We start from the raw sequence: 27,582 nt of genomic DNA, 5'->3' as shown, positions 1-27,582 counted from the left end.
ACATTGGCCAGCTACCAGGTTTTACGCATTCTAGAGACTTATCAACTGCCTTGTAAAACTGCCCTTTCTGATGGATAATGGCACAGGAAAAGTTAAGTGCAGCAAAGGCTGTCTGCAAAACATTTTAGGAAGCAACTTGCTATAGCAGCTAAGAGATCATAAAAGTAGACTAAGCACAATATTCTCTCTTTTAATTCTTATAAAAGCATGCCAGACTAAGTCAGAGCAAAGAAGAAAAATAGTTTCAATTTTCTTTTGAGTTTTTGTCTACACATTCTTTCCTAGCTGAAATCATATTTCAGAGAATACAGTGCCCACCTGGCATCAGGCTAACTACAACCATGCAAAAACCAAAACAAACAAAAATCCTAAAACAAAAACACCTTGTACAAAACATTTTTCCAGTAAAGATTTACATAATAATTGTCTCAGAGTGTTAAAGTATTCAATTTACAGTGGCCAGCTTCAGTTATACTGTGTTTCTGTCTAGCCTTGTCAGATGGACTCGATAAAGTAATGATAAGTGGTAATTTCTATTTCCTTTTGACAAGTCTGTAAAGTTACTTTGGGTGCAAGCAGAGGGAAAGGGAAGAAAAATCTTTATTTTCACTGTAGCTCTCAGCGGGGCAGTGAGCAAGTATGAGTGCTTGAAACCTGACTGCACTTTAGAAATTTCTGCCAACATGATATTAAATTTAAACACTCATTCAGAGCTTTACCACCATTTTCTGAATGGATACTGGCCTGTACAACGTAAGTGCCCAGTGAGGGCAGCATATTTGTTATTAAAGCACTATAAATTCACAGACTCATTCCCTGATTGAATTCAGACTTCACATGTGCCTAAATGGTGTCTAGGCACTAGTACAGCACAAATATAATATGCAGAGATATTTATATTTTTAATAATCTCACAATTTTTCTATATATTTATCTTCTTTGAAGTTGCTTAATTACTTTTTATTAATCTGCAATGGGCATGTCACTCACCACCACGGCGCCTTCTGCTGGCCGTCCTGGGAATTAGCTCTGGTTCGCAGATGCACCTTCACGTAGTGGTGTCTCGTTGACATCGCTTCTGCCATCGGGACCCATATCACTCTCAGGACCATGGTAACGTTTGCTGGACACAGCCCTCGGCTGTGCCCTACAGCCAGCAGTGGCCAGCAGTCCTCTGTCCAGCCACTTGCCTCAGTGGCAGGCTGCAGTCCAGGGTCTAGCCACCTGTGTCAGTGGCAACTGGGGCCAAAGGGAGTTGGGGGAGAACCAGCAGTCACACGCTGTGTGACCTCCAGCCCCTGCAGTCTGTTTCCTTGGGCCACTTCCCTACAGCCCTAGCACCTTCTCCGCCCTTCTGTCAGGGCCATAGTCTGGCAGCAGTCAGCTGGGAGCTCCCTTATGCTCCCTGACCCTGCGCAGCACTATTCTGACCATGGTGCTATCTCTTCTCCCTCCTTCAGGGAAGCCAGTCCTCCCTCCTCAAGTGAACACCTCTGCTTTGCTCAGCAGCCCCTTCTTCTATGGGCCAGTCTGGCCCTGATTGGCTCCTCCAATAAACCTTCCCCTAACTGGCTGGCACTACAAGCCTTTTCCTTATTGGCTGCCTCCCATGCAGCCTCCCCAGGGTTGCTTTAACCCCATATATACCAGTTAAGGGGAGCCACCTCATCACACCCTCTCCCCCTTAAGACCACAGACCGAAGGGGAGTGGGAAGTTATTTCCTCTATCTTCCCAGCTTCCCTCGCAGCTGGTCCCACAGGGTGTCTCTCTCCTGCCGCAGGCTCTCCACCAAAAGGAGCAGCTTATCTCCCTCTTCCAGGGTCTGAGTTCCTACCGTAGCTTGTCCTACTCCCACATGGGTCCCCGTTTCTCTTGGTCCTCTCTGCCCCACTCATCTTACCCATCACCTCCCTACCTCTCCCTGCTGGATGTTGGAGATAGCTGTCTATCAGGGCCCCGGTCCTCACTGCCCCCTTGCACTAAGCCCGGCACTCAGGCATCCCCCCCCTTCTCCTCTGGGAGCAATGCCTTTTTATATGGTCCTTCTCATGGCACTGGAAGCACGCCCTTTGTCTCCTCTTGGCCACGACCCTCTCATAATAGAGGCCCAACTTCAATGTATAACCCAAATGAAGAAACAGTAAAATAACTAAAAAAGAGCCACCATGGCTTAACAACCATCTAAAAGAAGCAGTGAGAGATAAAAAGACTTCCTTTAAAAAGCGGAAGTCAAATCCTAGTGAGGCAAATAGAAAAGAGCATAAACACTGCCAAATTAAGTGCAAGAGTGTAATAAGAAAAGCCAAAGAGGAGTTTGAAGAACAGCTAGCCAAAAACTCCAAAGTTAATTACAAAATGTTTTTTAAGTACATCAGAAGCAGGAAGCCTGCTAAACAACCAGTGAGGCCCCTTGATGATCGAGATACAAAAGGTGCGCTTAAAGGCGATAAAGTCATTGTGGAGAAACTAAATGGATTCTTTGCTTCAGTCTTCATGGCTGAGGGTTTTAGTGAGATTCCCAAACCTGAGCCAGCTTTTGTAGGTGACAAATCTGAAGAACTGCCACTGATTTAAGTGTCACTAGAGGAGGTTTTGGAATTAATTGATAAACTCAACATTAACAAGTCACCAGGACCAGATGGCATTCACCCAAGAGTTCTGAAAGAACTCACATGTGAAGTTGCTGAACTGTTAACTAAGGTTTGTAACCTGTCCTTTAAATTGGCTTCTGTACTCAATTACAGGCTGGTAAGTCTAACGTCAGTACCGGGCAAATTAGTCGAAACAATAGTTAAAAATAAAATTGTCAAACACACAGAAAAACAAACTGTTGAGCAATAGTCAACATGGTTTCTGTAAAGGGAAATCATGTTTACTAATTTATTAGAGTTCTTTGAAGGGGTCAACAAACGTGGACAAGGGGGATCCAGTGGACATAGTATACTTAGATTTCTAGAAAGCCTTTGACAAGGCCCCTCACCGAAGGCTCTTACGTAAATTAAGCTGTTATGGGATAAAAGGGAAGGTCCTTTCATGGACTGAGAACTGGTTAAAAGACAGGGAACAAAGGGTAAGAATTAATGGTAAATTCTCAGAATGGAGGGGGTAACTAGTGGTGTTCCCCAAGAGTCAGCCCTCAGACCAATCCTATTCAACTTATTTATAAATGATCTGGAGAAAGGGGTAAACAGTGAGGTGGCAAAGTTTGTAGATGATACTAAACTACTCAAGATAGTTAAGATCAAAGCAGACTGTGAAGAACTTCAAAAAGATCTCACAAAACTAAGGGATTGGGCAACAAAATGGCAAATGAAATTTAATGTGGATAAATGTAAAGTAATGCACATTGGAAAAAATAACCCCATCTACACATACAATATGATGGGGGCTAATTTAGCTATAACGAGTGAGGAAAAAGATCTTGGAGTCATTGTGGATAGTTCTCTGAAGATGTCCATGCAGTGTAAAAAAAGCAAACAGGATGTTAGGAATCATTAAAAAGGGGATAGAGAATAAGACAGAGAATATATTATTGCCCTTATATAAATCAATGGTACGCCCACATCTAGAATACTGCGTACAGATGTGGTCTCCTCATCTCAAAAAAGATATATTGGCACTAGAAAAGGTTCAGAAAAGGGCAACTAAAATGATCATGGGTTTGGAACGGGTCCCGTATGAGGAGAGATTAAAGAGGCTAGGACTCTTCAGCTTGGAAAAGAGGAGACTAAGGGGGGAATATGATAAAGATATATAAAATCATGAGTGATGTGGAGAAAGTGGATAAGGAAAAGTTATTTACTTATTCTCATAAGTACAAACAAACAAATTTGTAACAAATAAACAAACAAACAAACAAAAGGAAGTTCTTCTTCATGCAGCACACAGTCAACTTGTGGAAATCCTTACCTGAGGTGGTTGTGAAGGCTAGGATTATGACAGCGTTTAAAAGAGAACTGGACAAATTCATGGTGGTTAAGTCCATAGATGGCTATTAGCCAGGATGGGTAAGGAATGGTGTCCCTAGCCTGTTTGTCAGAGGATGGAGATGGATGGCAGGAGAGAGATCACTTGATCATTGCCTGTTAGATTCACTCCCTCTGGGGCAACTGGCATTGGCCACTGTCAGTAGACAGGATATTGGGCTAGATGGACCTTTGGTCTGACCCGGTACGGCCGTTCTCATGTTCTTATTGTTCTTCTCCTTTTGCTTGGCCTCTTCCTCTGGGTTAACCTTACCTCTACAACCCAGAGGGCACTGCCTCTGCACAAATCCTTGTTGCCTACAGGTCCAACATGCCCAGTGCCTCCCTGTTCTCTTCAAAACGGGGATCTCTCTTGGACTCTTTTGCTTTCCTGTTCCCCATATGAGGCCTCTGTTCCTCGCTCCCGTAGGGGCACTCAAAGTTTTCCTGCGACCTACAGGCGAAACATTTTCCTGGCCTCCTGGTCCTGGGGCATGAATTCCACTCTTGCTTCCTGCGATTGTTACAGACCTCCCCTGCAGTGACTTAAACAGGTACAGCTGCTGCTTTGCTAGTCCAAACATTCAGTTCTTCAGATACTCTTTTGCCTCCCATTGTCTCTGTTGGGCTGTGAGCACCTGCTGTAGAAAGATCTGAAACTGCCCTTGCTTCTTGTTGGCCACTTTCCACAGGGGCACCAACTTTGGAGTCCAGTTCAGGAAGGCCCCAGAGCCCTCTGCAAAGAAGGCCTCTGATTCCATGTTCTCCACCTTACCTGTATCTTAGTCTCTCAAACGTCTATACCAGGCAATAGTCCCCTCCATCCTCTATCTTCCTCGTATATCAGGGATGACCGTATGTCTGCACTCTCTACAACAGGTAATGGGGCATGTCACTCATCACAGCGGCATCTTCTGCTGGCCATCCTGGAATTATCTTGGGTTTGCTAGTGCACCTTCATCTAGTTGCGTCTCGCCGCCGTAACTTCTACCATCAGGACCCATGTTGCTCTCAGGTCTGCGGTGTCCTCTTCTAGACACAGCCCTCCAGCTGTGCCCCACTTGGTTCAATCCCCCCCACCTTCCAGGGGGCCAGCAGTGGCAGGCTGCAGTACAGGGTCTAGCCACCTGCATCAGTAGCTACTGAGTCACCTCCAATCTCTGCTGTCTGTTTCCCTGGGCCACTTCCCCGCAGCTCTAGTGCCTTCTCTGCCCTTGAATCAGGGCCTCAGTCTGGTAGCGATCAGCTGGGAGCTGACGTGTATGCTTCTGGCCCCGCCCAGCAGTACTTGGACCATGGTTCTGTTTCTTCTCCCTCCTTCAGAACAGCCAGTCCTCCCTCCTCAAACACCAGGGAGAGACTGCCTCTGCTTTGCTCAGCAGCCCCTTCTTATATGGGCCAGCCTGGCCCTGATTGACTCCTCCAATAAGCCTTCCCCTAATTGGCTGGCACTACAAGACTTTTCCTTATTGGCTGCCTCCCACGCAGCCTCCCCAAGGTTGCTTTAACTCCTTATATACCAGTGAAGGGCAGCCCTTTTTTGTTTAAAAAACCTTCATAGAATTATTAGAGTAACAGAGACGTGGGCTTTGACCTGAGTAACTCATTACAAAAGTCTGTGGCCTGTTCCCCAGCATGTTGAAGTTATAATGAATAAGAGGTTGTACAACTGGATCTATGGCCACATTTCAGATATTGTTGCCATAGAATCAGAGTTAAAGCAACTAGAACATGGAGGAGCTCTAATATCCTGGGACCAAACACAGTTACAAAAATAATGCATTATTTCAGATTATTTATTAGATTAAATACTTAGTTGGTATGGATAAAACTGAGAGTTTCTCACTCTCCTCCTCCCCATGCCTTTGTTTGGCAAAGCAACAAGATTATTACTTGTTGATCTCTGATTACTCTCGCCCCTCGCTCCACCGAAATGGTCACAAGATGCCTGTTATCTACCAGGTAATGAGCGCTGGGATAGGGCGGAGGCTCGATCACTGGATGTCCTTGGGAGGGGTGACAAGTGCCCCGAAGGTAGCGATGGGGATAACGCAAACAATGAGTCGTGGGGTTAAAATTGAGGGTTTATTAAATGGGTCACAGGTGCTGATAAGGAGCAACTTAATACTAGTTACAACTTGGGCCTACAATACAATACTAGAACAAATAATAAAAATACTGCAATCACAAACAGAAGCTGACCCTGGTACCGCTCTAGGTCCCAGTAGTTATTCAGGTCCTTCCAAGGGTTAGTAAAGGTGCTATTGGTGTTATTATTAAGCATAAATGCAATTACTCGTCTAAGTAAAAAAAATGCAGTAAGACAGTTAAAGATTGCCGTGAGACTCCGTCCAATCCCCCTTGCGTTCAAGGTTTCCTGGTTAGTGGGTTTCCCCTCGCAGGAGCCTTGGGGCGGCTAGAATCGGCTTTCGTCTCCGGCTTACAACAGACAATTACAGGCTGAGTTAGTTAGCAGAATTAGCAGCTAGGCATACTTACACACACAAACCACAAAAGTTTCATCACCACCGGCAAACGGGTAGGCTTCTGAGAACACGGAGCCGAGGGAGACCTCGAGTTGATCAGGCTCGGTTACGGGTACAGGTTTCTGCGTTTCTCCCTGCCCACCGCTTGCACGGTGGGCAATTTATAAGGGTAATGACGTGTTCAGTTTTTTGGCCAGGTTTCTCCTAATTAGGAGATTTACAGATGCCTCGTTACCACCCTCATGGGGGGGGGGGGCTGTCAGGAACTGGCTGACCACAAAATTTGCCTAGCCCCAACGGTTACTTTCGGGGAAATGCTTCTTGTTTGAGAGTACGTGTATGCTCGTTTCCTGAACATGGAGGCCAGGGCAAACACTGCCTAGGGCTGTGACACTAACATGAGCACTAACATTACTGTTTACAAACTCTCTCTGGTCCTTTCCAAGAAGTTGCAGATTGAAAGGAAGTGGCCTGAAATGACTGAAATGTCCAGTAAGACATCACCACATCCACTTTGTCTTTCTGTTCCTTAATATCAGCTGAAACTCATAGAAACATTATAGATAACAGCTCCATTTCCAAATCGTTCACTTAGAGTTCCACAAAGTCCGTGTTCTCCATCATATTATTCAGCAACTTCATAAAGCAGTTGGAAAAGCCAGTAAGGAAATTTGGGCACAAGTGCCAACAGTGCAAAGATGACATCTGGACCTACATTCCCTTTACATCAAATGTACTCAGCATTATCTCCCCAGCTTTCTCAATGCCTACTCCAAAGCAAGACCTGGATGAAGAGCAACTGGCTGAATCCAGGCAAGACTAAGGTAATGTCAATAAGAAGAAAGTGCTTCTAACATACCTCAAAATCAGCATTTTCCCTTCATTTGCCAGTCAGGCTTCATTGGTACTTGAAAACTAAAATAGCTATGACAGCAAAAAAAAAATTCTATTTTCAGCTGCGATTATCCAAAAATTTGTGACTCAGCCTATCAGACACAAACCTAATCATAGAGATCAATGCACAAATGACTTTCAGATTTGATTATTGCAACCTATGAAATCTAGAAAAGCCCTAAAAAAAAGTTCCCAGTAGTACAAAATGCAGCATGTTCTTGCTGTCTAACAACAAAGTCACTGCAAAAACATCATCCACATGTTTAATTCTCTTCATTAGCTCCCCACTGATTATAGCATCCTGTTCAAGTCTTTGTCCCAATATTCAAACCCTGATAGGCTGTCCCTAATTACCTGAGAGAATGCCTCTTCCTCTGCAACTGTGACATCCTATGGTGGCTATTTCCACTGAAACTTTGATACTGTGAGCCAATAGGAGAAGGCTTGTGAGTATGAGACACAAAAGATTAACAGGAGCTAGACCTAGAATATGGAACTTACTCATACAAGAGTTAATGACTCACAGAACTGACCACTTTCAGAAATAAATGTAAGACTCATTTCCTCAACAGTCTTCATACCAACACACTCACCTACTCTCACAAACACGAGCAAGCAAGCAAACAACGTATAAACCAATCATCCTATTTCTCTTACGAGGAAGGAAAACTGAAAGCAAGAGACAGATAGCTATTATTCCCATGTTTAAATACTTGAAAGGCACTCTGGTACTACAGAGATGAGGACCATTTAAGTAGCTAAAGATGTAAATTTTTATTTCAAATTACATATGAACTGTTACAAAACAAATCCCCATTTGTCCCTATACCAATTCTGTGGTGAGGTGTATCTGGAGTAAAACTGAGTGAACACAGTAAAATTAGTTGCCTACTCTTGAAACTAAAACCTAGCAATTTACAATTTATTGCTTTAAAATATGTATTTATAAACTTTCAAATGAAGGAGACTTCTGCCTAATCCCCTCCACCAGAATTTTCACAGAAAGCAAAGGCATAACAAATAAATATTTGTGTCTGAGTATTCTGGTGACCATTTTGTAAAGATGTTTTTATTAGTTTTCCAGTAGTTTGAAATAATTACAGACTATTTGAAAACAGTAAAAAAACCCCTCCTGTTAATAAATATTAGGTTATCCAACCAGAAACAATACTATGGAAATTTGCCATTGACTTCAGTAGGACCAAAATTTTACTCCTTGTGCTTCAGGTGTCCAGAGAATAGATAAGGAACATCAGCTATTCAGTGACCTGTTTTTCAATGAACCATAGGCTACAGTTTGCTCATAGTTTACTATTTGAATAATAAACATCAAATTTGAAAAAATGCCCTATTTGCAGATAATTTGAAAGCAGAAGAAAGGGCTGAATTTGTAAGATAAGTTATTCACAAGTATTTCAACCAGCTCTTACCTTGAGTCACCTGCAAAACAAAAACAAAAAACAACAACAAAACCTATATACCTCTTCTACCTTCTCCATACCTAACGTGGTCTAGAATAACCTAATCTCTACCCTGTTGTTGTGGATATTATTGGCTGGATTCATATCAGACTGAATTGCACTTGAGGAAGGGAAGTATAGCTGGTTTTTTTCCCTCTGCTTACCTAGAAACTGCTGCTCATGTATATCCTTAACAAATTTTGTCATTCCAAGAAATACCATCCATGAAACTATACTTCTAGGTGGCATGTCACAATGTCAACTTTGTCAGTCAATTGCTCAGTGAAGTAGTAATCATGAGCTTCTTCCTAGTGTTTGTTGTATTGCGTAGTGCAGTCAACAATCCCTTTCATGACTTCTTAAATTTTGCCTAAAGTGTGTGGATAATCTGGGCTCATTATAGGTATTTCTTCATGACCAATATCTCAATAAAGAGCTGCATTTACTGCAACAGATCTCATCTCTTTCTCCACCGTGAACAACACAAACCTCATATATTGAAAAATTGTTCCCCTTATTTTGAGAACGTTACACAATATTGCTTCAGCAGCAAAGAGTCCTGTGGCACCTTATAGACTAACAGACGTTTTGGAGCCTGAGCTTTCGTGGGTGAATACCCACTTCATCGGATGCAACATTGCTTCAGTCCTTACTCAAGCAAAACCTCTACTGGGGGCTAAAAGATTATATTATATTTTTTATTAGATGTGGCAAGTTTAAAAAAACCTGAATAGCTTCCCGACAATATCTTTTCCTCTATCCTACCACCTTCTTTTTTTTTTTAAAAAAGACACACCTAAAATATTCAGGTCATGAATCTGGTTCCACTGAAGCTAGTGACTAAACACCTAGGTGCGGCTCCAGGCACCAGCACGCCAAGCACGTGCCTGAGGCGACAAGCCACGGTGGGAGCTCTGCCAGTCGCTGCCAGGCCGGCAGACAAGTTGCCTTCGGTGGCATGCCTGCAGAGGGTCCACTGGTCCCGCGGCTTCGGTGGACCTCCCGCAGGCCTGCCACCGAATCCGCAGGACTGGGGACTTCCTGCAGGCAAGCCACCGAAGGCAGCCTGCCTGCTGTGCTTGGGGCGGCAAAATACCTGGAGCCGCCCCTGTAAACACCTCAGTGTCTCATGGCAGAGGAGAAATAGGTCTGCAGTGAATTTCAAAGGGATTGCTTTACTTAAGTCACTAGAACCAAACAAAATCATGTTGCTGTCCATGGCTCTAATTCCCAGGATACCTAACCAGCCTGTGCTGACTAATGTCACTGGGGCGGGGGGGGGGGGGGGGGGAGGATCAGATAGCAAGTGTGAAAAATTGGGACACTTTTTTTCAGGGGAGGGGAGTGGTAATAGTTGTATACATTAGACAAAGCCACTAATATCAGGATGTCTGGTTACCCTAATGTAACTGCACAATCTCTTTTTAAATCTTAGCTTCAACTCCCTGATTGACCCTAATAGGAGTTTTGCCTGAGAAAAGAACAGAATAAGAACAGGGGTGTGGGGGAAGGGGTCTGGTTTTGGCAATTTTATTGATTTTTCCCCCCAGCTTTTTAGCTGTTATATTAAAAATGGAAATTAAAATTGATTTTTCTCTTTTTGAAGGGGAAGTAGATGCAGTTTTCTTATCCAATTAATAAAATGTGAACATACACAGAATGCCAAAATAAATAAGAATTAGAATAAATTCTTATGCTATTTATGTTGCTTTTATCTTCATATCAAAATGTAATTGAAAAAGAAATCTACTTTAAGAATTCATTACATCCAAGAGTCTCATTAAATATAGTTAAGTTAAGCACATGTATATTAGGCAAATTTATTTCCTCTTAAGTATCTTGGAATTCTAGCACTAACCTGGCATGAGGAGTGCAAACCTAGATTGTCCGTAAATCAAGTGAGACTCAAGGAGCTCAATCTATTTATCGTAAAGAGAAGATTAAGGGGTAACTTGATTGCAGTCCACAAGTACCTACATGGGGAACAAATACTGAATAATGGACTTTTCAATCTAGCAGAGAGAGGTATAACACAGTCGAGTGGCTGGAAGTTGCAGCTAGACAAATTCAGACCGGGAATCAGGCGTACATTTTAACTTAGAGTAATTAACCATTGGAACAATTTACCAAAGGTCTTGGTAAATCCTTCATCACTGAATTTTAAATCAAGATTGGATGTTTTTCTAAAAGGTATGTTCTAGAAATTATTTTGGGTGAATTTCTAGGACCTGTGTTATACAGGAGGTCAGACTAGATGATCACAATGGTCCATTCTGTCCTTGGAACCAATCAATCACAGATTTCTGTGAGAATTTACCCTGAAGGAAACAATTATTTAGCAGCATTTCTAGTGATTTGAAGTATCAACCTCAAATCATTTTTCAAAATTGAAATTTATGACCAGATTCATCAGTATGCTGTGGCTGCTTTTTGCCACTCTGGAGCAAAGGAAAACATGCATAAGATACTAGCTAGCTAAACTCTGCTTACTGCCTCTGTTTTGCCAGTGTAGAGGAAAATTGCTGGCATGTACTCAGGTCCTTCTCTTTCCTGTGCTCCAAGTTATCCTTGCTTCTTGCATCTACATACATTATCCTAGATTCACACATCCTAGTTTGTCTTTCCATCCTACATTCCACATTTCTCTGTACATCATATTCTCCATGTTGAGTATATCTAGTGCAACACATAGATTTTGAAAATTTGTGTTTATGATTAATGGTCCTTTTTGCGGTTATTTTCATAATGGAAAGTTTAACCGTCCAACAAAGGCCAGTGTATAAAATCTACATTTTCAGAAGAACTCAATGAATTGCCCTATTTTAAAATACTTATTTTCTCAGGGGGATTGAGGACACAAGCTTATGTCCTCTTTCAGAGTAGCCACCACTTCTCATTTTCAGTTTTAGGTATTCTCTGCAGAAGACCATTATTTGTTAGTTTCTGCTGAAAAAGAAACTTTCACTTAGGCAGAACAGGTTAAAGGATTACCAATAATTCTAAAACATGCTTTCATCTGTAGTTTGAAGCTTGAAACATCTGTATTATTCTGTTAAGATTCATGTGTATATTTGTCAGTGCCAAATGTAAAATAATAAATCTAGAAACAAAGAATGAGGGTCACAGGATGACAAACTGTATTTTGGAAAGCAGTGACTCTGAAAGGAATGTAAGCATTATGGTGGTCAAGTAACTGAACCTGAACTCTCATAACACTGCATGACAGGGATAACAGTCCTTCAAGTGGCACACTGCTTAAGGGTATTTTTTCATGACAAAATATCACTAACTCTACTAATGCTAACTAATTATGAGAACTACATATACTAAAGGTTTTTAATTGGTTAACTGAAGGAAAAGCTCCAACTCTGACCATTGGAAGCAAGAAGAAACTGAGAGAGAGGTTGCAGACACTCCTCTTTTTATGTCCTCGGCTCAGATCATGACAAGACTGGAGGTAGAAGTGGTCAGCCTAGTGGCAAAGGCCTCTGACTTGAATGCATTGAGTGCACATACTTCAGGTGTATATGTGCATAGTCATTCAAAGGAATACAGATCTATATTTTTTCAGGAGAGTTCAGATTTTTAAGCTTTTATAAACACACACTAAGCCACTGTGCTTCAAGCTTAGCTTGATTTTTCTTCAAGGAAGAATATTACTTTGCCAAGTTTGAGCTGAATTGTTATAGCTTTATCTGAATTATAGGAGACAGAGAAAGGAAAGAATTTAGAGTAGGAAAATGGGCTTGGGTTTTGACATCTTTACATACCTCAAAAATAGTGGAACAATTTACCTTAATCTTTAAGGCAGGAAAAAATCATCTTTGGACTGAGACCAAAGATGGAAATTACCAGCTTGAAAGGAACATTTTGGGGATAATACGAGAAACTGAAAAACACTTCTCAACTTTAATTGTAGTGCTCACTATCCATTAATGCAATAATAAAGAATTAATTTTAAGTGTATTTCTTGAAGTATCCCTGCCAAAAGCACAAAAGTGAAGACAATTCCATCATGGCTGTTACACTGATACAAACTGACCCTTTCCTCACCACCTGTAAATACAATGATAATGAGTCTTTTCAGACTGAGGTGAAAACCACATTGACCCTCTCCAAAAACATGAAGATAATAAGTCTTTTCAGACAGAGGTGAGAACAAAATTGGCTTGGAAATGAAGTTCTAGCCCATGTAGAGGAAAGAGCCAGACACTAGAAACAGCTGTCTGATGTTTCAGGTATTAAAATGCCTTTACAGTGTGAATATTAGATATTTTTGTAGTATTTTTGCTGAATAGTTTCTAGTTGTCAGCTAGGCTTTGGAGCAGAGCAATGAGTCTGTAGGTCTGCTGTTGGTATTCCTGATAAAAACACTAGAGACCAGATGCCATCGTCTAATGAAGTCTTCAGGAATTTCCACAAGGACCTTGCTTTTATAGCTCTGAAGTTAACAGTGCTCCCATGCACAAAGTGGGTCACTGGCACAGCAGCCACTGTTCTACCTATTTAATCACCACTTATCACCACACACAGAGTTAGGGCTTGTTTACAAGACAACATTTACCAGCATAATCATATTCTATAATGATGTATCTATCGTTATAATTTTGCAGCTCCCTGTGTGGAGACATTTATGCTCAACCAGTAAGACCAGAATATCACTTTGAAAGCAGTACAAACTAATCCAGAAAAGATTGTACACACAGGGAGCTGCACAGTTATAACTATAGAGGCATAATTATACTACTATAGTTCTGTCAGTAAACTTCTCTGTGTAGACAAGCCTTCCATTAATCTCCTAGCCCTCCTGCTGACCACACCCAAATCTGCTTAATTTGTGAGATCTGACAAAACAGGCCAACATGGTATATATATTTAGGATAATCGCTCTCAAATTGTAGCATATAATTTATTAATGGGTATAATCACTATGTTTACTTGGCATAGAGTTTTAGTTTACAAAAATAAATCTATTTGTAAACGAGCATATTACTTACATTCCTCAAATATAATAAAATAGCTGGCAATAGGGATGAAATACAGTTTTCAAATTTCTAAAAGATCAGCTCATTCCATGTTAAAAGACTTCTATTTTAATAATCATGTATCATCACGAGTATAGTACTATAAACATATACTGTGCTGTACAACAACATGTTGGTACCAGTTATCAAGTTCCTTCCCTGTTTATTATCTAAAAGTACAAGGGAAGACAACTCACACACGGACTGATTCAAGAACCATTGAAGTCAATGGAAATCTTCCCATTTACTACAGTGAGCTTTGGATCAAGGCCTGAGCAGTGGACATTAGAGCCTGAGTGTCTGATTCTGCCACTCCAATTCACAGGTATCTTACTGCACAAGTAGTTTCACAGGAAATCATTTCTCTCCTTTAGACTAAGCTATTTGGAGCAGTCAGTTTTCTAATGGATTACTTGTGTAATAAGGTACTATATAACATGAGTAAGGCTGTCAGAGTTAAGCCTTGTTTGCTTTTGCAAATCAATTCATACAGTTATTACCAAGCTTAATCAATCATACAGGGCTACACTGAATAGCACAATAATATGACTGAATCAGAACAGGAGAATAATTTGGGTGCCTGAGGATTGTGGTTTTCCAAATGAGGCAGTTGGGGTGAAAGTCACTTATTAAGAAAAAGAAAAATCAGTCACTATAGTGCTGACTGGTTCCTAATAAGTCACTGCTGACAACGCCTTGCTTCTGGGGAGATTCTGAGAAATGTCATGCCCCATGTGACTAGCAGTGGGTGAAAAACAAAATTACTAGCAGATATACTGGCAAAAACAGGAGAAATGGACACTTTAACTTCCTTTTGTCTCTAATGATTTTCTGCATTGTTTCCATTCACACTCTTTTGAACACCAACACAAATTACGATATTCTGTTGGAGACAGGAGGTTCCTTTATGAGCATATTTATCATGCCAACAATGCAGTTTAATGGGACTTTGATTATGTGCAATTATGTATTAAAATTCCATCTTATTGGAAACATTCTTAGCCAGTGGGAATTGCTGAAGATAATATCAGGAAACCTGGGGATAATATGGCCAACCACAAGGCATAAACAAAATATTTAAAACATACAGTTTAGGAAAAAAAGGGTTCATTCTTTGCATTAATCCTATGCAAATCAACATTGGGATATGGAAATTAATATACAGTCCTACAAGGACACTGCTTGCTTTTTAAAATAAATACATAGAATATGGTATTTATATAGAAAAACAATAAAATACATTCTTTTGGGAATTCTCTTTGGGTTAATTCCTCCTCTGTACATTTTGAAATTCTTTATTTACCTGATCGTGTTGGCACTTATATAGTCTGTGTCCTTGTTTTTGAATTTCAAGGTTGCTATAAAGAAATTCTCAGTTTTTGTGATTTCCCCTCACCTCCCACCCCCACCATTTTCCATCCAGCGTTATTAATTCAGTTCAATTCTCTGAAAATTTCAAAACAGATGATTACCTCATACGATGCACATCAGTCCTGAGGAGTTTATACACCTTCAAGACTGACCATTTTCCTTGAGTTTGATGCATCATGTGGTGGTGAAGTAAGGACAGAGCTGGTCTGTCCTGCAGTGGGTGTAAGAGTTACTAAAGAAGAGTAAGGGGAAAGGAAAGTAGTAGACTGAGGTAAAGATTTCCTGGCATGAAAACCAGAAATGATTCCATGTTGAAGAGGTAGCTGAAGTAGAAAGCTAAAACAGAGGGGGAGTTTGAGGCTGCCATCAAAAAGGGATGAAGGGGAAATTTTTAGCAATTGTGAGTGGAAGACGATGTGAGAAAAAATATCACACACATTTCAGTTTTTAATTAGGTTTTTTGGTTTGCCCCCACATTCACTATACTTGTCACTATTATGAGAGCTGGTTGAAAAATGTGCCCTTTTGGTCAAACAAATCAGCATTTGAAAGTTTCTACTAGATCTAATTATTATTTATCACTACTGATGTGTTTGGCTCTGTCATGGTATGAACCCCCACTCTGAACCTTAGCGTCCAAAAGATGGGGTACCAGCATGAATTCCTCTAAGCTTAATTACTAGCTTAGATCTGATAGGGCTGCCACCAACCAGGACTTGCAGTGCTTGGTACACTCTGGTCCCCCCAAAACCTTCCTAGGGGACCCCAAGACCCAGACCCCCTGGATCTTAAAACAAGGAGAAACTGACTATCCCCCCTCACTTCCCCCTCTTAGACTTTCCCTCCCTGGGTCATCTGGAGAGGCTTCACCAACTTACTGGTGAAACAAGATCCAAATTCCTTGAATTTTAACACAAGGGAAAATAAACCCTTCCCCCACTGTGTCCTCTCCCAGGCTTTCCCTCCCTAGGCTATCCTGGAGAGAGAGACAGATTCAAGCTCCGAAAATCTAAAACAAAGGGAAATTCGCCTTCCCCTCCTCCTTTCCCCCCACCACTCCCTGGTGAGTTTAGACTCAACTCCCGTGAGCCTTAACAAGGAGAAAAATTAATCAGGTCTTTTAAAAAGAAAAGCTTTTAATAAAAGAAAGAAAAAGTAAAAATTGTCTCTGTAAAATCAAGTTAGAAAATGTTACAGGGTCTTTCAGCTTACAGACACTAGGGAGAGTCCTCCCCCCAACCCAAATACAATCCTTCCAGCAAAATACACATTTGCAAATAAAGAAAACAAACAAAAAAGACTAAACCGCCTTTCTAACTGGTACTTACTAATTTGAACAGAAGAGATTTTTTCAGAAAGATTGGAGGAATCTGCTTACATGTCTGGCCCCTCTCAGAACCCAGAGAGAACACACAGAAAAAAAAACCCAAGAAGCACAAACAAAGGCTTCCCTCCACCGAGATTTGAAAGTATCTTGTCTCTTGATTGGTCCTCTGGTCAGGTGTTCCAGGTTTACTGCTAGTTAACCCTTTATAGGTAAAAGAGACATTAACCCTTAACAATCTGTTTATGACAGGTTCCTTGCAATTAAATAAGATAGGTTCCCTGGTACAAGTTGCTTATGATCTTTCGGACACATGCAAAGCCAATCAGACAAATAATATATGATGTACTGGCAGCTGTCAGAGGTGATACATGAAAGTATAGGAGTGGGTCAGTTTTAAAGATTTTATTAGGGATAGGACACTATTTCTCACATCTTACACAGAACTAATAGTAAATGGTAAACTTTCTAATGAAAAGGAAACATTTATTTACTTTTCTGATATTTTCTTTCCACCCAGCCAAAAGTGAGCCAATAATTTGCCAGAGGTAAGTGACTTCAAAAAAGTGGGAATAGGGCCTTTTATGGGTTGTAGTGAGGCAGAGTGGACTCCCTCTGAACTTGAGAGTGAGGGATGACTACCCTCCCGCTAATGGGTGGAGCCAAACCCTCACCAGAAGTACCAGGGCAGGTCAGCAAGTATAAAGTGTGTCTTGCAGCTCAGTGGTGGCTGCACCACAGAAGAAGATGGATGTCTCTTCTAGAGAGCTGAGCCTTCTGTGGGACCCTGGCCCAGCAGTGAAGCAGACCAGTGCCCTACTGAGTGAAGAGACAGAGGACCCCAAAGAGTGGCTGAAGTTGCCACTGCCCAATGGTGAGGTGATGAGAGAGAGCCCCAGCTTGATGGAGCAACACAAACTAAGTGAGGCAGAAAGTAGATCAGGATAACAAGACTTTGGTCTGGTTGTGCTGCTGAGAAACCAGGCTGCAGATTTCAGTTTCCCCGCTGACGCAGTGGCAGGACCACCCACAAGTAATAGGGCCCTGGGTTGGGATCTAGTGGAGTAAGCTGGGCCCAGGTCTCCCTATCCCCTTTGCTGCTACTCCACACTTGAGGATTGACAGCACATTCACCCTTGATCTGAAAGCCTGTACCCAGATTGTTGGTTGTGGGCTCCAGACTGTTGACTACTGTCTTCCTAAGCCAAGAGGCTCGAGTCTAAAGACTGTTTATTTCTTTGCCTCATCCAGAGGGCCAGAGCCCTAGATTGTAGATTGCTGTCTGCGTTTTGTCGGTCAGGGGTATGAAAAAAAAACACACACACTCCTGACTGAGGTAAGTTGATTGACAAAAGCACTGGTGTGGACAGTGCTATGTCGGCAGGAGAGCGTCTCCTACCAACATAACTGCCGCCATTTGTTGGGGGTGGTTTAATTATGCCGGCGGGAGAGTTCTCTCCAGCGGGAATAGCTGTGCTGCTGTAAGGTCTGTACTGTAAATATAAGCCTAGTCTCTCCTGGCTAAGGCTAAACCCAGAGGACCAGAGCCCAGACTGTTGATTAATGTCAGCCCTAGTCAGGAGGCTCAGCGCTTAAACTGCTTGTTGCTCTGCCTGAGGATCAGGCCAGAGCCCCAGATTTAACTGCTTGCCCCAGTCAGTAGACTGCAAGCTATAGTTTGCTTTTGGCTCGGCCCTGACCAGTGAGGCCCAAGTCAGAATACTGTTGCCTGATGAAGAGAGATGGAGTGACCTTCCTCCTCACTGAGAGTGAGAGACCACTACAGGGTTAAAAGTTATTTAGTTAGTCATCCATTCTTGTTCTGAACTTTTCCTCTTACATAGTATCCTAAACTGTTGCTGGTTGCATCAACTTTTTCCTACCGCAGTCTATCATTACTTCTGTAGGTGGGACTTGTCACCTTTCCCCACTAAAGACTTGCTGAGATTCTTCAAACTCTCATTTAACAATAGCAGCAGGAGACTCTATGATAGTGTGACATTTATCTCTGTCTAATAAAATACTGCCTGATAACTCAGGTTAAAATCATTCTGTAAATAAAAGAGCATTCTGAGCAAAAATGAAATCCTGGAGAATCATTTAGAAAAATAATGTACAGATGCATTATCATTTCAAAGATATGCAAATTTATTTTAGAGCAAGCTTTTTAGATCAATTAAAAAAATTCTTGCCTCTTTCTGATCAGAAATTATCAGAAGATTTTGATTTTAAGTTTATTAATTTTTCTAAATGTTTCACTATTTTCTTCAAATATTCCTTGTAATGTAGATTGTAAACCATGTGTTGTGAAGAGTCAGCATTTGAAATTTGAATTGTCTTGATTAATTTGGATTGGTTATATGAGTATATTTCTGTTCCCTGGCTAGATGACTGGAACAATTAGAATCAGGTTTCTAGCACAATTATGTGTGTTTGAGTTCAAATTTCTCTCTCTGAATATTCTGCATTATTTGCTTTAAAACTTACAGAATAGAACTATTAGAATCAGATTCCTAGTGAACATAATCAACTGCATAAGTTGCTGAATATTCAGAATATTCACTCCTCACTTAAAATTTATAGTTTCTGTAGCCATTTCTGCCATGAAACAAGTAGAATATTCAGGGAAATGGGATATGGGCGCAAACACAGTGAAAGCTTGCTTAAAAATACAAGTTAATATTCACTAAAATTGTTTGCAGGATTCACCCAGGTCCAGCTTACAGTATTTATTGTGAGATCAAATCAGATTCAAACAAAAACCTCATAAAAACTACAAACCGAAAACCTCTCAACATAAGGCTGCCAAACTATTGCACTGCTTGCCCATTTAACTGCAGCAAATAGTTTTATATCTACTTTTCGCCAACCTAGACAAAATACTTAAATCACACAGCACCATAGCTAAAAAGTCACATTTCCTGTTAGGCTGGGAAATACTTAACCAGAAAGACACAAGTGAATACATAGAGTGAAATCTTTGATCAAATATAATGTACTTACTTTGGATGTCTAATGTCTGGCAGTGATCGTTCCAGGGCTATGTTGTTACTAACAAGTATGTTGAAGCCATTCTCCCTATAAGCAGAATCATCTCGGTCATCCTCCGTTAGAGGATATGGCTTTCCATGCTCACCTTTCCCTGTAACAAAATGAAATAGTTACCAGTCTCTATTATTTGACATCATAGAGAAAGTTCAAATTTGGTACAGCAGACAAGAACAAATGGAACAGGAATAATCATAGCAGAATATTAAAGAACAAGGTAGTGGCTTCCAAATGAAGTGAGACTGGCTGGTGAAAGAATAGCACTGAACAGAGAACAAATATTTAATGTATGTAGGTAAACACCACAGGCTGGTTGTAAAATAGAGGAGAATGAAGAATTCCAGATAGCATTGGGCAAGTGATTAGTGAAGTGCTGAAGCTGAGCACTTGATTACTGGAGCAGATCTCATAGACATGTGGGAAAATACGTGTCTATGATAAGGACTACGATGATTGTGATAGAGGACAAAGCTTTGGAACCAGAAATGGAGCTGATAAGGATATCTTAGCATTAGCCAGAGCCCATGGTCTCATTGTTGCCAATATGTACTTTGTATAGAGGGAGGAGTATATTTAATTATATAAAGAGCAGTAGCAACAAGTCTCAGATCAATTATTTCCTAAGAATAGGAAGAGATTTAAACAAACAGGAGAGTCTGCAAAGTAACCTCAGCAGAGCAGATTGCAGCCCAACATAGATTGCTTGTAATGGATGTAAGGATGAAAAATCTAGTGGAGGACAAAAGAAAAGTTGTTGAACAAAGGATAAAATGGCAGAGAAGCATGGGTAGAGAAGTTAGTCTGAGATTTAAGGATGACATCCTATAGAAGCTGCGCAATGACCAAGACAATTACTTCAAGATATCAATGAGTTTTGGGGGAAGATATCCAAAATGTATTACAGAAAGTGCACAAGCTGCCTGTGGCCAAATGAAAAGAAAGAAATTTAATGAGAAGGAGATTTGGTGCATGAGGCAATGAAAAGAGAGGAAAGGTTTAAGTGATGGCAAAAAGTAAGACTGGTGGAAAGTTTGTGGAATACAAGCTGGTAAGGAAAACAGCAAAATGCTGTTGTGAAAACTAAAGATCAGGCATTTAAAACCTTACATGCTGGACTACCAATGAAGGGGAGGGGGATAACATATAAAGTAACCAAGACTAGGCACAGAAGCATAGAGGACTTGGGATCTCTAAAGACGAAAATGGAAGAGTACTGGTGGAAGACAGCAAAACCATTAGGAGGTAGCAGAGCTTTTATGAGACCAGGTCAATGAAGAGGAAGTGAAGAAACTGTTGACGGAAATATGTGCAAGCAACCACCTCACATGATGGAGGAAAGAAGTGGGATTGAACAGTGTGCCAGTTGAAATTTATAAAGTATTAGGTCATGAGGGAATGGTGGTGTCATAAACAGATAGCTAAGGGTTAATGTCTCTTTCACCTGGAAAGAAGTAATCTGAACCACCTGACCAGAGGACCAATCAGGAAACCGAATTTTTTCAACTCTGGGTGGAGGGAAGGTTGTGTCTGAGTTCTTTGTTTTCTGTCTGCCTGTATGCTCTCTCAGATGAGGAGTGATTTCTATTTCCTGCTTTCTAATCTTCTGTTTTCCAGTTGTAAGTACAAAAAGATCAGATAGGATTTATATGTTTTTTTTGTATTTACATGAATATAGTTGCTGGAGTGCTTTAAATTGTATTCTGTTTGAATAAGGCTGTTCATTCAATATTCTTTTAAGCAATTGACCCTGTATTTGTCACCTTAATACAGAGAGACCATTTTTATGTATTTTTCTTTCTTTTTATATAAAGCTTTCTTTTTAAGACCTGTTGGAGTTTTTCTTTACTGGGAAACTTCAGGGAAATTGAGTCTGTACTCACCAGGGAATTGGTGGGAGGAAGAAGTCAGAGGGAGATCTGTGTGTGTTAGATTTATTCGCCTGACTTTGCATACCCTCTGGGTGAGGGGGGAAAGAGAGATTAACTCTTGGTAATTCTGTTCTCCAGGACTGGGAACGGGGAGGGGGGAGTCCCTCTATTTAGATTCACGGAGCTTGTGTCTGTGTATCTCTCCAGGAGCACCTGGAGGGGGGAGAAGGGAAAAGGTTTATTTCTCTTTGTGGTGAGACTCAAGGGATTTGGGTCTTGGGGTCCCCAGGGAAGGTTTTCGGGGGGACCAGAGTGCCCCAAAACACTCTAATTTTTTGGGTGGTGGCAGCAGTACCAGGTCCAAGCTGGTAACTAAGCTTGGAGGTTTTCATGCTAACCCCCATATTTTGGACGCTAAGGTCCAAATCTGGGACTAAGGTTTGACAGGTGGTAATGACAAACTCTCCATATTTGTAAGGATCGGCACAACTTGAACCTGGGCTCTCAGAGATGCCAGGCAACCAACATTTCAACCTACTGGCAGCTGTAACCTGGCCACTCCATGACCCACAATCCACAGAGGTTACACACCACAGGAAGCTAACTTCTTGTGCAATCTGATTGACAGTTGCCTTAGTGATCCCTGATTGAATCACTGATCCTCTATAAGACCTTGCAGCATACCAGAAATTGTCCAGGAAACAACACGGATCTCTGGCTAGTAGCCACAACTGCCTTGCTTCTCTGTTCTGAATTCTCAGTATCTGATACTGACCCTTAGCCTGCTTCTTAACTCTGTCTCTGGTTCTGACCCTCATCTTGACTCAGACACTTTCTCTGACACTTGGCTTCAGTTCCTAGCTCCCAAGCTCCTGATAATAGTCCTGCCTACCTTTGCTCAGGATCCTGACATTACTGGAAAAATGCTGGATGAGTGGAGGAAGAGCACAGTGGTCTCCATCTTCAAGCGTAAAGGAGATGTACAAGAATGTAGTCACTAATGACCCATCAAGCTAAGAATTATTTTAGCTGCCTGAAAAGAATTATCAAGAAAAGACTTTGGATGGAATTGAAGCATCGAGTAAGTGACAGCCCATCTGGTCAACAATGGATACAGTTTCTGCTCCCCAAATATTGCTGAAGAAGTACCAGGAGAAACAAAGTGAATTGCATTTAGTTTTGGTGGATTTAAAGAAGACTTAGACAAGATTCCTAGATAACTGTTATAGTAAAGCATGAAGTCATGTGCTCTGCCAGAGACACATACTCAGTCTATCATGAACATGTACAAGGGTAGCACAACCCTAGCGAGAAGCAGCTGCAACTACAGTGAGTCATTCACAGAAAGGATAGGTCTACATGAAGGATCAGCCTGAAGCCCATATATGTGATTCCTGTATGTGATTGTAAATGAGCACCGGGACACAGCATATTAGAAGAGAGGCTCCATGGAGCATGCTTTTTGCTGATGACATGCAGGAAGATAAATATAAACTGGAAAGGGACCTAGAACTATACAGAGCTGCATTAGAAGAAACTGGCTTATGAATTAGCCAAAAAGACAATGTATGCAATGCTTCATTGGGAGGGACTATGAGAAGCCAGTAAAACTGGATGGTATAAAGACTATGCAACACTTTAAATAATTCATTTGACAGATGACAATTTCCGGGACAAATGTATTGAATTAAGTTTAATTCCTTTGGGTCGTATTAAAAATGTAATTGTTTGTAAGTTACGGTGAAATTGTAGGTAACTTCTCTTAGAGGAGGGGATTTGCTAATATACTTGATCTAGTTATCAGCCTTTTGAAACTTCATACTGGGGAGAGGACCCATTGTATGAATGCTTACAAAATATTTGCCATTGTCTGGCTCATTACCTATTCATCGTCTCTTCAAAGGTTCAGACTGGATTCTCTCGGAACCAACAGACAAAGAATTTTTGAATACATAGGTTGAGTTTAAACTGACTCTGGGCCTTTGTTTGGATCAAGAAAATGGATAGGACCTATGGAAAGCCCCAATCCTTAGGGAAGGCTTGGAACAACTGACTCCAGTTAGAGCCCTTATAGAGTTGAGGGTGATCTCTAGTGAGCTTATTAGCACGGGTGCAGGTTCTTTTATTGTTTTTAAATGTTTTCTCTGTAGTGCTTTTACCTTAAGAATAAAATATGCTTGTTTAGGAAGAACACTGTGGTAACTGATAACTGGGGCAACGACACTGTTTACTGTCTCTGAGGGGAGAAGCAAAGCAGGCCTGCTGGGAAGTCAGGAAATTGCTGAGCATGGAAATACCTGATTAGGAGGGAGAAACAGGTGGCTCTCCACTTGTGAAGGCAAAGTCTAGGGGGCTAGAAGCCTGACAGTATGTGCCTTCCTGGACCACTAAGGGGAAATACAGATACAGCTTCCCTGAACTTTGACACCTTGTTTCAGTATTTAACCATAAGGGGAACATGGATGTGAATGTTAGGAGCCAAATGAAGAGTGGTTGGTGTAAATGGAGGGAGTTGATGGAATATTCTTATAGAGAATTCCCAAGTATCCTAAAGAACAAAGTGTATAGGATCATGATTAGGCCAAAAGATCTCTGGGTCAGAACAAAGAGAGAAGAACTACTTCATACTGCTGAAATGAGAAGGCTTAGGTAGATGCTGAGTAAGATGAGAGCTGATAGGCTATGCAATGAAATGTTATGAGCCCTGATACAGATAGCACCGATCACAGAAAAGCAGAGAGAGTATCCACTCAGATGAAAGGGTCATGAGACAATGAGATATGGAATATGCAGGTCAGGGAGCACAGGGACTAGCAGTCACAGGGCAAAGACCACGAGGAAGACCTAGGAAAGGATGGTTTGAGACGACACGAAGTAGTATTGTGTCAGCTTGAAGACGCACTTAAAATTGTTTGGAGCTGAAAAACAAGAGCCACTAACCCTGATGGATGGGAAAAGGAGAAGGCAAGGACAACAAGGATGATGATAAGAATATAGCAGAGATTGACTCAAACCAGAACGCACACCTGCACACTTCTAAAGGAAATTTATGATCTAGATATGTATGCTGATATAAACATCATGATTCAGATCTAGTGCATATAATGGACTGAAAACCAAATCAGAACTAATCTGAATTTTCCCAAAGTTCTGGGGTAGTTTAGATTAAGATCCACTTCTGGGCCTTAACTTTAAAGTGTGTTTTTATGTCTTGTTTTCAAATTTAGATTAAAACTTAAACATTTCAAAAACTTTTCATATTTGTTTCAACATCGTTAATGTCCTTGATATTGCTTACACTTAAATGATGGTGTCATTTCGAGTTGGTGGGAAAAATTCAGACAGAATATTTGTTGTCAGAATTTGCCATTTCATCTGATTAGAAATGTTTAATTGGAGGCTGTTCAATTCCAATGACTTTGCATTAGAATCTTGGCTGGTTTCCTTCCAGATCACCTGCTTTGCTCCGCTGCCAGGGAGCTGAAAGCCATGGAAGTCCTGGCACCCAAGTTTGTGGCTCCTTGGCAGCCTGGGTTCCCAAGACTTCCAGGTTCACAACTCCTTGGCAGTCTGCCAGCCCTGGAAAGTGCTCTGGCACCCAACCTCCCAGGCTTATGGGTCCTCAAGAACCCAGGTTCCCAGGGCTCCTCAGGCCCTTGGCTTTGGGGCAGTCCATCGTTCAGACTATGCCAAACCCAGGGTTCCATTTCCCTTCAAGGAGAATTGTGAAATGTGTCATTTTTGTTCTGAAATACAGTGAAATAAAATTTTGAAAAAAATCTAAATTCTTCCGTGAAACTACCTTTCTTTGCTCAGCTCTGGTGTCATCTTCTTTAGTTATAAATATCATTACAAAAATATAAGGGTGAAGGCAATCATTATGTAATAAGAAGTAGCAGCTAGAGTAGATTGAAACAAGAGGGAAACCCCTCAATGAACCAGCCAAGGAAGAGAGGGAGCTGTAAGGAAGTGCCACTAGGGTGACCAGATGTCCTGATTTTGGGGTATTTTTCTCACATAGGCACCTATTACCCCCCACCTCCTGTCCTGATTTTTGACACTTGCTATCTGCTCAGCCTAAGTGCCACTCTAAATTAGGTATAGGAAAAAGGAGTTTGTTTTTAGTAGAGGCCGGGGAACTGTTGTCATTACTCGTATCCCCTTAATGTAACCTTTAATTACAAAAGGCATACAAGATAATTTGTCAACTTCTGTAACTCTTAGTCTGGGGTGGCGAGAGGGCAGGCTGTTGAATACCTGACTAAATGGCTGCAAGTTCCCTATAATCATGTCTACCAACCGGTGGGAAAGAAATATTTCCTACAAGGGATGTTATAATTATCTTGCATTACATTGCATTATTTAGTATGTGCATGAGGTAAACAGCTGCCCTCACTTGTACAGTTGTGCAGTACAACTTTGACTAGTACAAAAACTCCTCTACAATGTAGACAAGGCAGCAAGAAAAGAAAAAAGCAATCTATGACTTTAAAAAGACAAATGATCTAAGGTCTAGCTCACCACTCCTCTGAACCTTGTGGGCCTGATCCCACACTGCCTCATACTTTGAGTAGTGTGGCATATCTTTCTATATTCCTTTTTTTAAAGGGGTAAGGATATTTTGTCTTTGGCATTACAAGACATTCACAAAGTATGATAAGGTGTCCTTGTCAGAAAAGTATGAAAAATTCTGATTTTTCTCTCCTGTCATTGAGAGAAGAATATAACTTGATTTATTTCAAATGCTTCTTTCACATCTGTATTGTCAACTCAAAAGAAAGTTTTATATTTCTGGAAACTTAATTTATACTTATTATATCAGGAGAAAAGTAAAGGATTGTACACCTTTATTTAAAACCAAAGATCTGTTGGCAAAATGCATGAAAAGTTCCCTTTGGTTCCACAGAATTCTAGTATTTGTATCCATAATTCTACAGAGAGGACCCTGCTTTCATACGAGTGATAGATAAATTTGCTAACAATGTAAAGATAGCCTCCAAATAAACTGCACTAGGAATTTCTTCACACAGTAATATCACTAAACTTTTCTTTAAGTTATTCCTTAAATCCAATGCCAGTGATTCTAAATTTTAGGCCTAATCTTGTAAACACTTATGCATGTGTTTAATTTTACAGAACGGTTCAACCAACATTTTTCGAAGGCAGGGGGCCCATGGAGAGGAGCCATCTGCAGTTGGGCACTTGTCCTAGGGTAAAGACAGTAGGGCACAGAGTTACCTGTAGGCACAGCTTAGCTGGGCACATGGCTTGCAGAGGGCAGAGCCTGTCACAGGCAGGTTTGCAGGGCTGCATCCAGGGAAGATAGTGCTGGAATGTGCGAAGACAGGGCTCCAAATGTCATGGAAGGTGTAGTGCGAAAAGCACAGTGGGAGGTACCATGCAACCTAGTGAGCCCCCAGCACTTCTTCCTCTTATGGAAAGCGCCAAAATCTGGGCTGCCCAGGACAGCGGACTCGGGGAAGTGCTAGGGCCTCCCCTCCCAGCCCACAGCTGCACAACTCAGGCAGCTGTTCTCCAGCCTGTTATCTCCTGTGCAGCTGTCCTGCACTTCTGTGTCAGGCAAGGTTAGGAGTGCAGAGGGCAGCTGCTGAGTCTTTGCTCAGAGCTGGCCAAAGTGGGCAGGCCTAGGTCTCCCTTTCTGTGCCCCAATTTTACCCTAGTAGTCCTAATGAACATAAGCATAGTTTTTTGCAGGATCAGGGCCTTCTATATTAAATTGTACACCACCAGTTTCTTATATGTCCATCTCAGACCTTTTGATATCCGCACAGCACTCATTCTCTCTGAGACCCTTCCCTCACCAGGTTTTAGAGCCCAGGCTCCCATGCGTGCAGCAACATCTACACTGTTATTTTTAACTCCATAGTGTGTCTCCAAGTCAGTTAACCCTGGTTCTGAGACTTGCTGCTGCTAGTGTTGTGGTGGTGTTTCTTTGGTTGTGTGAGCACGCACAACACAGACTTACCTGGACTCTTTCCATTAACTTCAGTGGGCTTGTTGGCTTTGAATCAGGCCCAAAGGGTGAGAAAACCCATGTTAATTACTCTTTTTGAGCCACATAGCTTTCTCTAAATCTCTCACTTCTCACTCATTCCTGATACTTACAGGCTGTAACCATTT

At 41.4% G+C, this 27,582-nt stretch overlaps 1 protein-coding gene and 1 long non-coding RNA gene across 5 annotated transcripts in view; one reads left to right on the top strand and one right to left on the bottom strand.

Annotated features, from left to right (window-relative positions):
• The window catches only part of GALNTL6 (polypeptide N-acetylgalactosaminyltransferase like 6), a 980,583-nt gene that overhangs the window by 518,196 nt on the left and 434,805 nt on the right, over positions 1 to 27,582 (bottom strand). For all 4 annotated transcript variants that reach the window (XM_050945337.1, XM_050945338.1, XM_050945339.1 and 1 more), the window contains exon 4: positions 19,529 to 19,667. In XM_050945337.1, the coding sequence (XP_050801294.1) occupies positions 19,529 to 19,667 (139 nt within the window). The remainder of the gene's footprint in view (positions 1 to 19,528; positions 19,668 to 27,582) is intronic.
• Positions 1 to 27,582, top strand: part of LOC127047290 (uncharacterized) — a 500,875-nt gene that overhangs the window by 96,263 nt on the left and 377,030 nt on the right. The gene's annotated exons all lie outside the window — the stretch shown is intronic.

Source organism: Gopherus flavomarginatus, chromosome 3 (genome assembly GCF_025201925.1).
Source record: "Gopherus flavomarginatus isolate rGopFla2 chromosome 3, rGopFla2.mat.asm, whole genome shotgun sequence".
Taxonomy (NCBI): Eukaryota; Metazoa; Chordata; order Testudines; family Testudinidae; genus Gopherus; species Gopherus flavomarginatus.
Note: the sequence above shows the minus strand (reverse complement) of the source record. Positions and strands in the feature narration are given on the sequence as shown.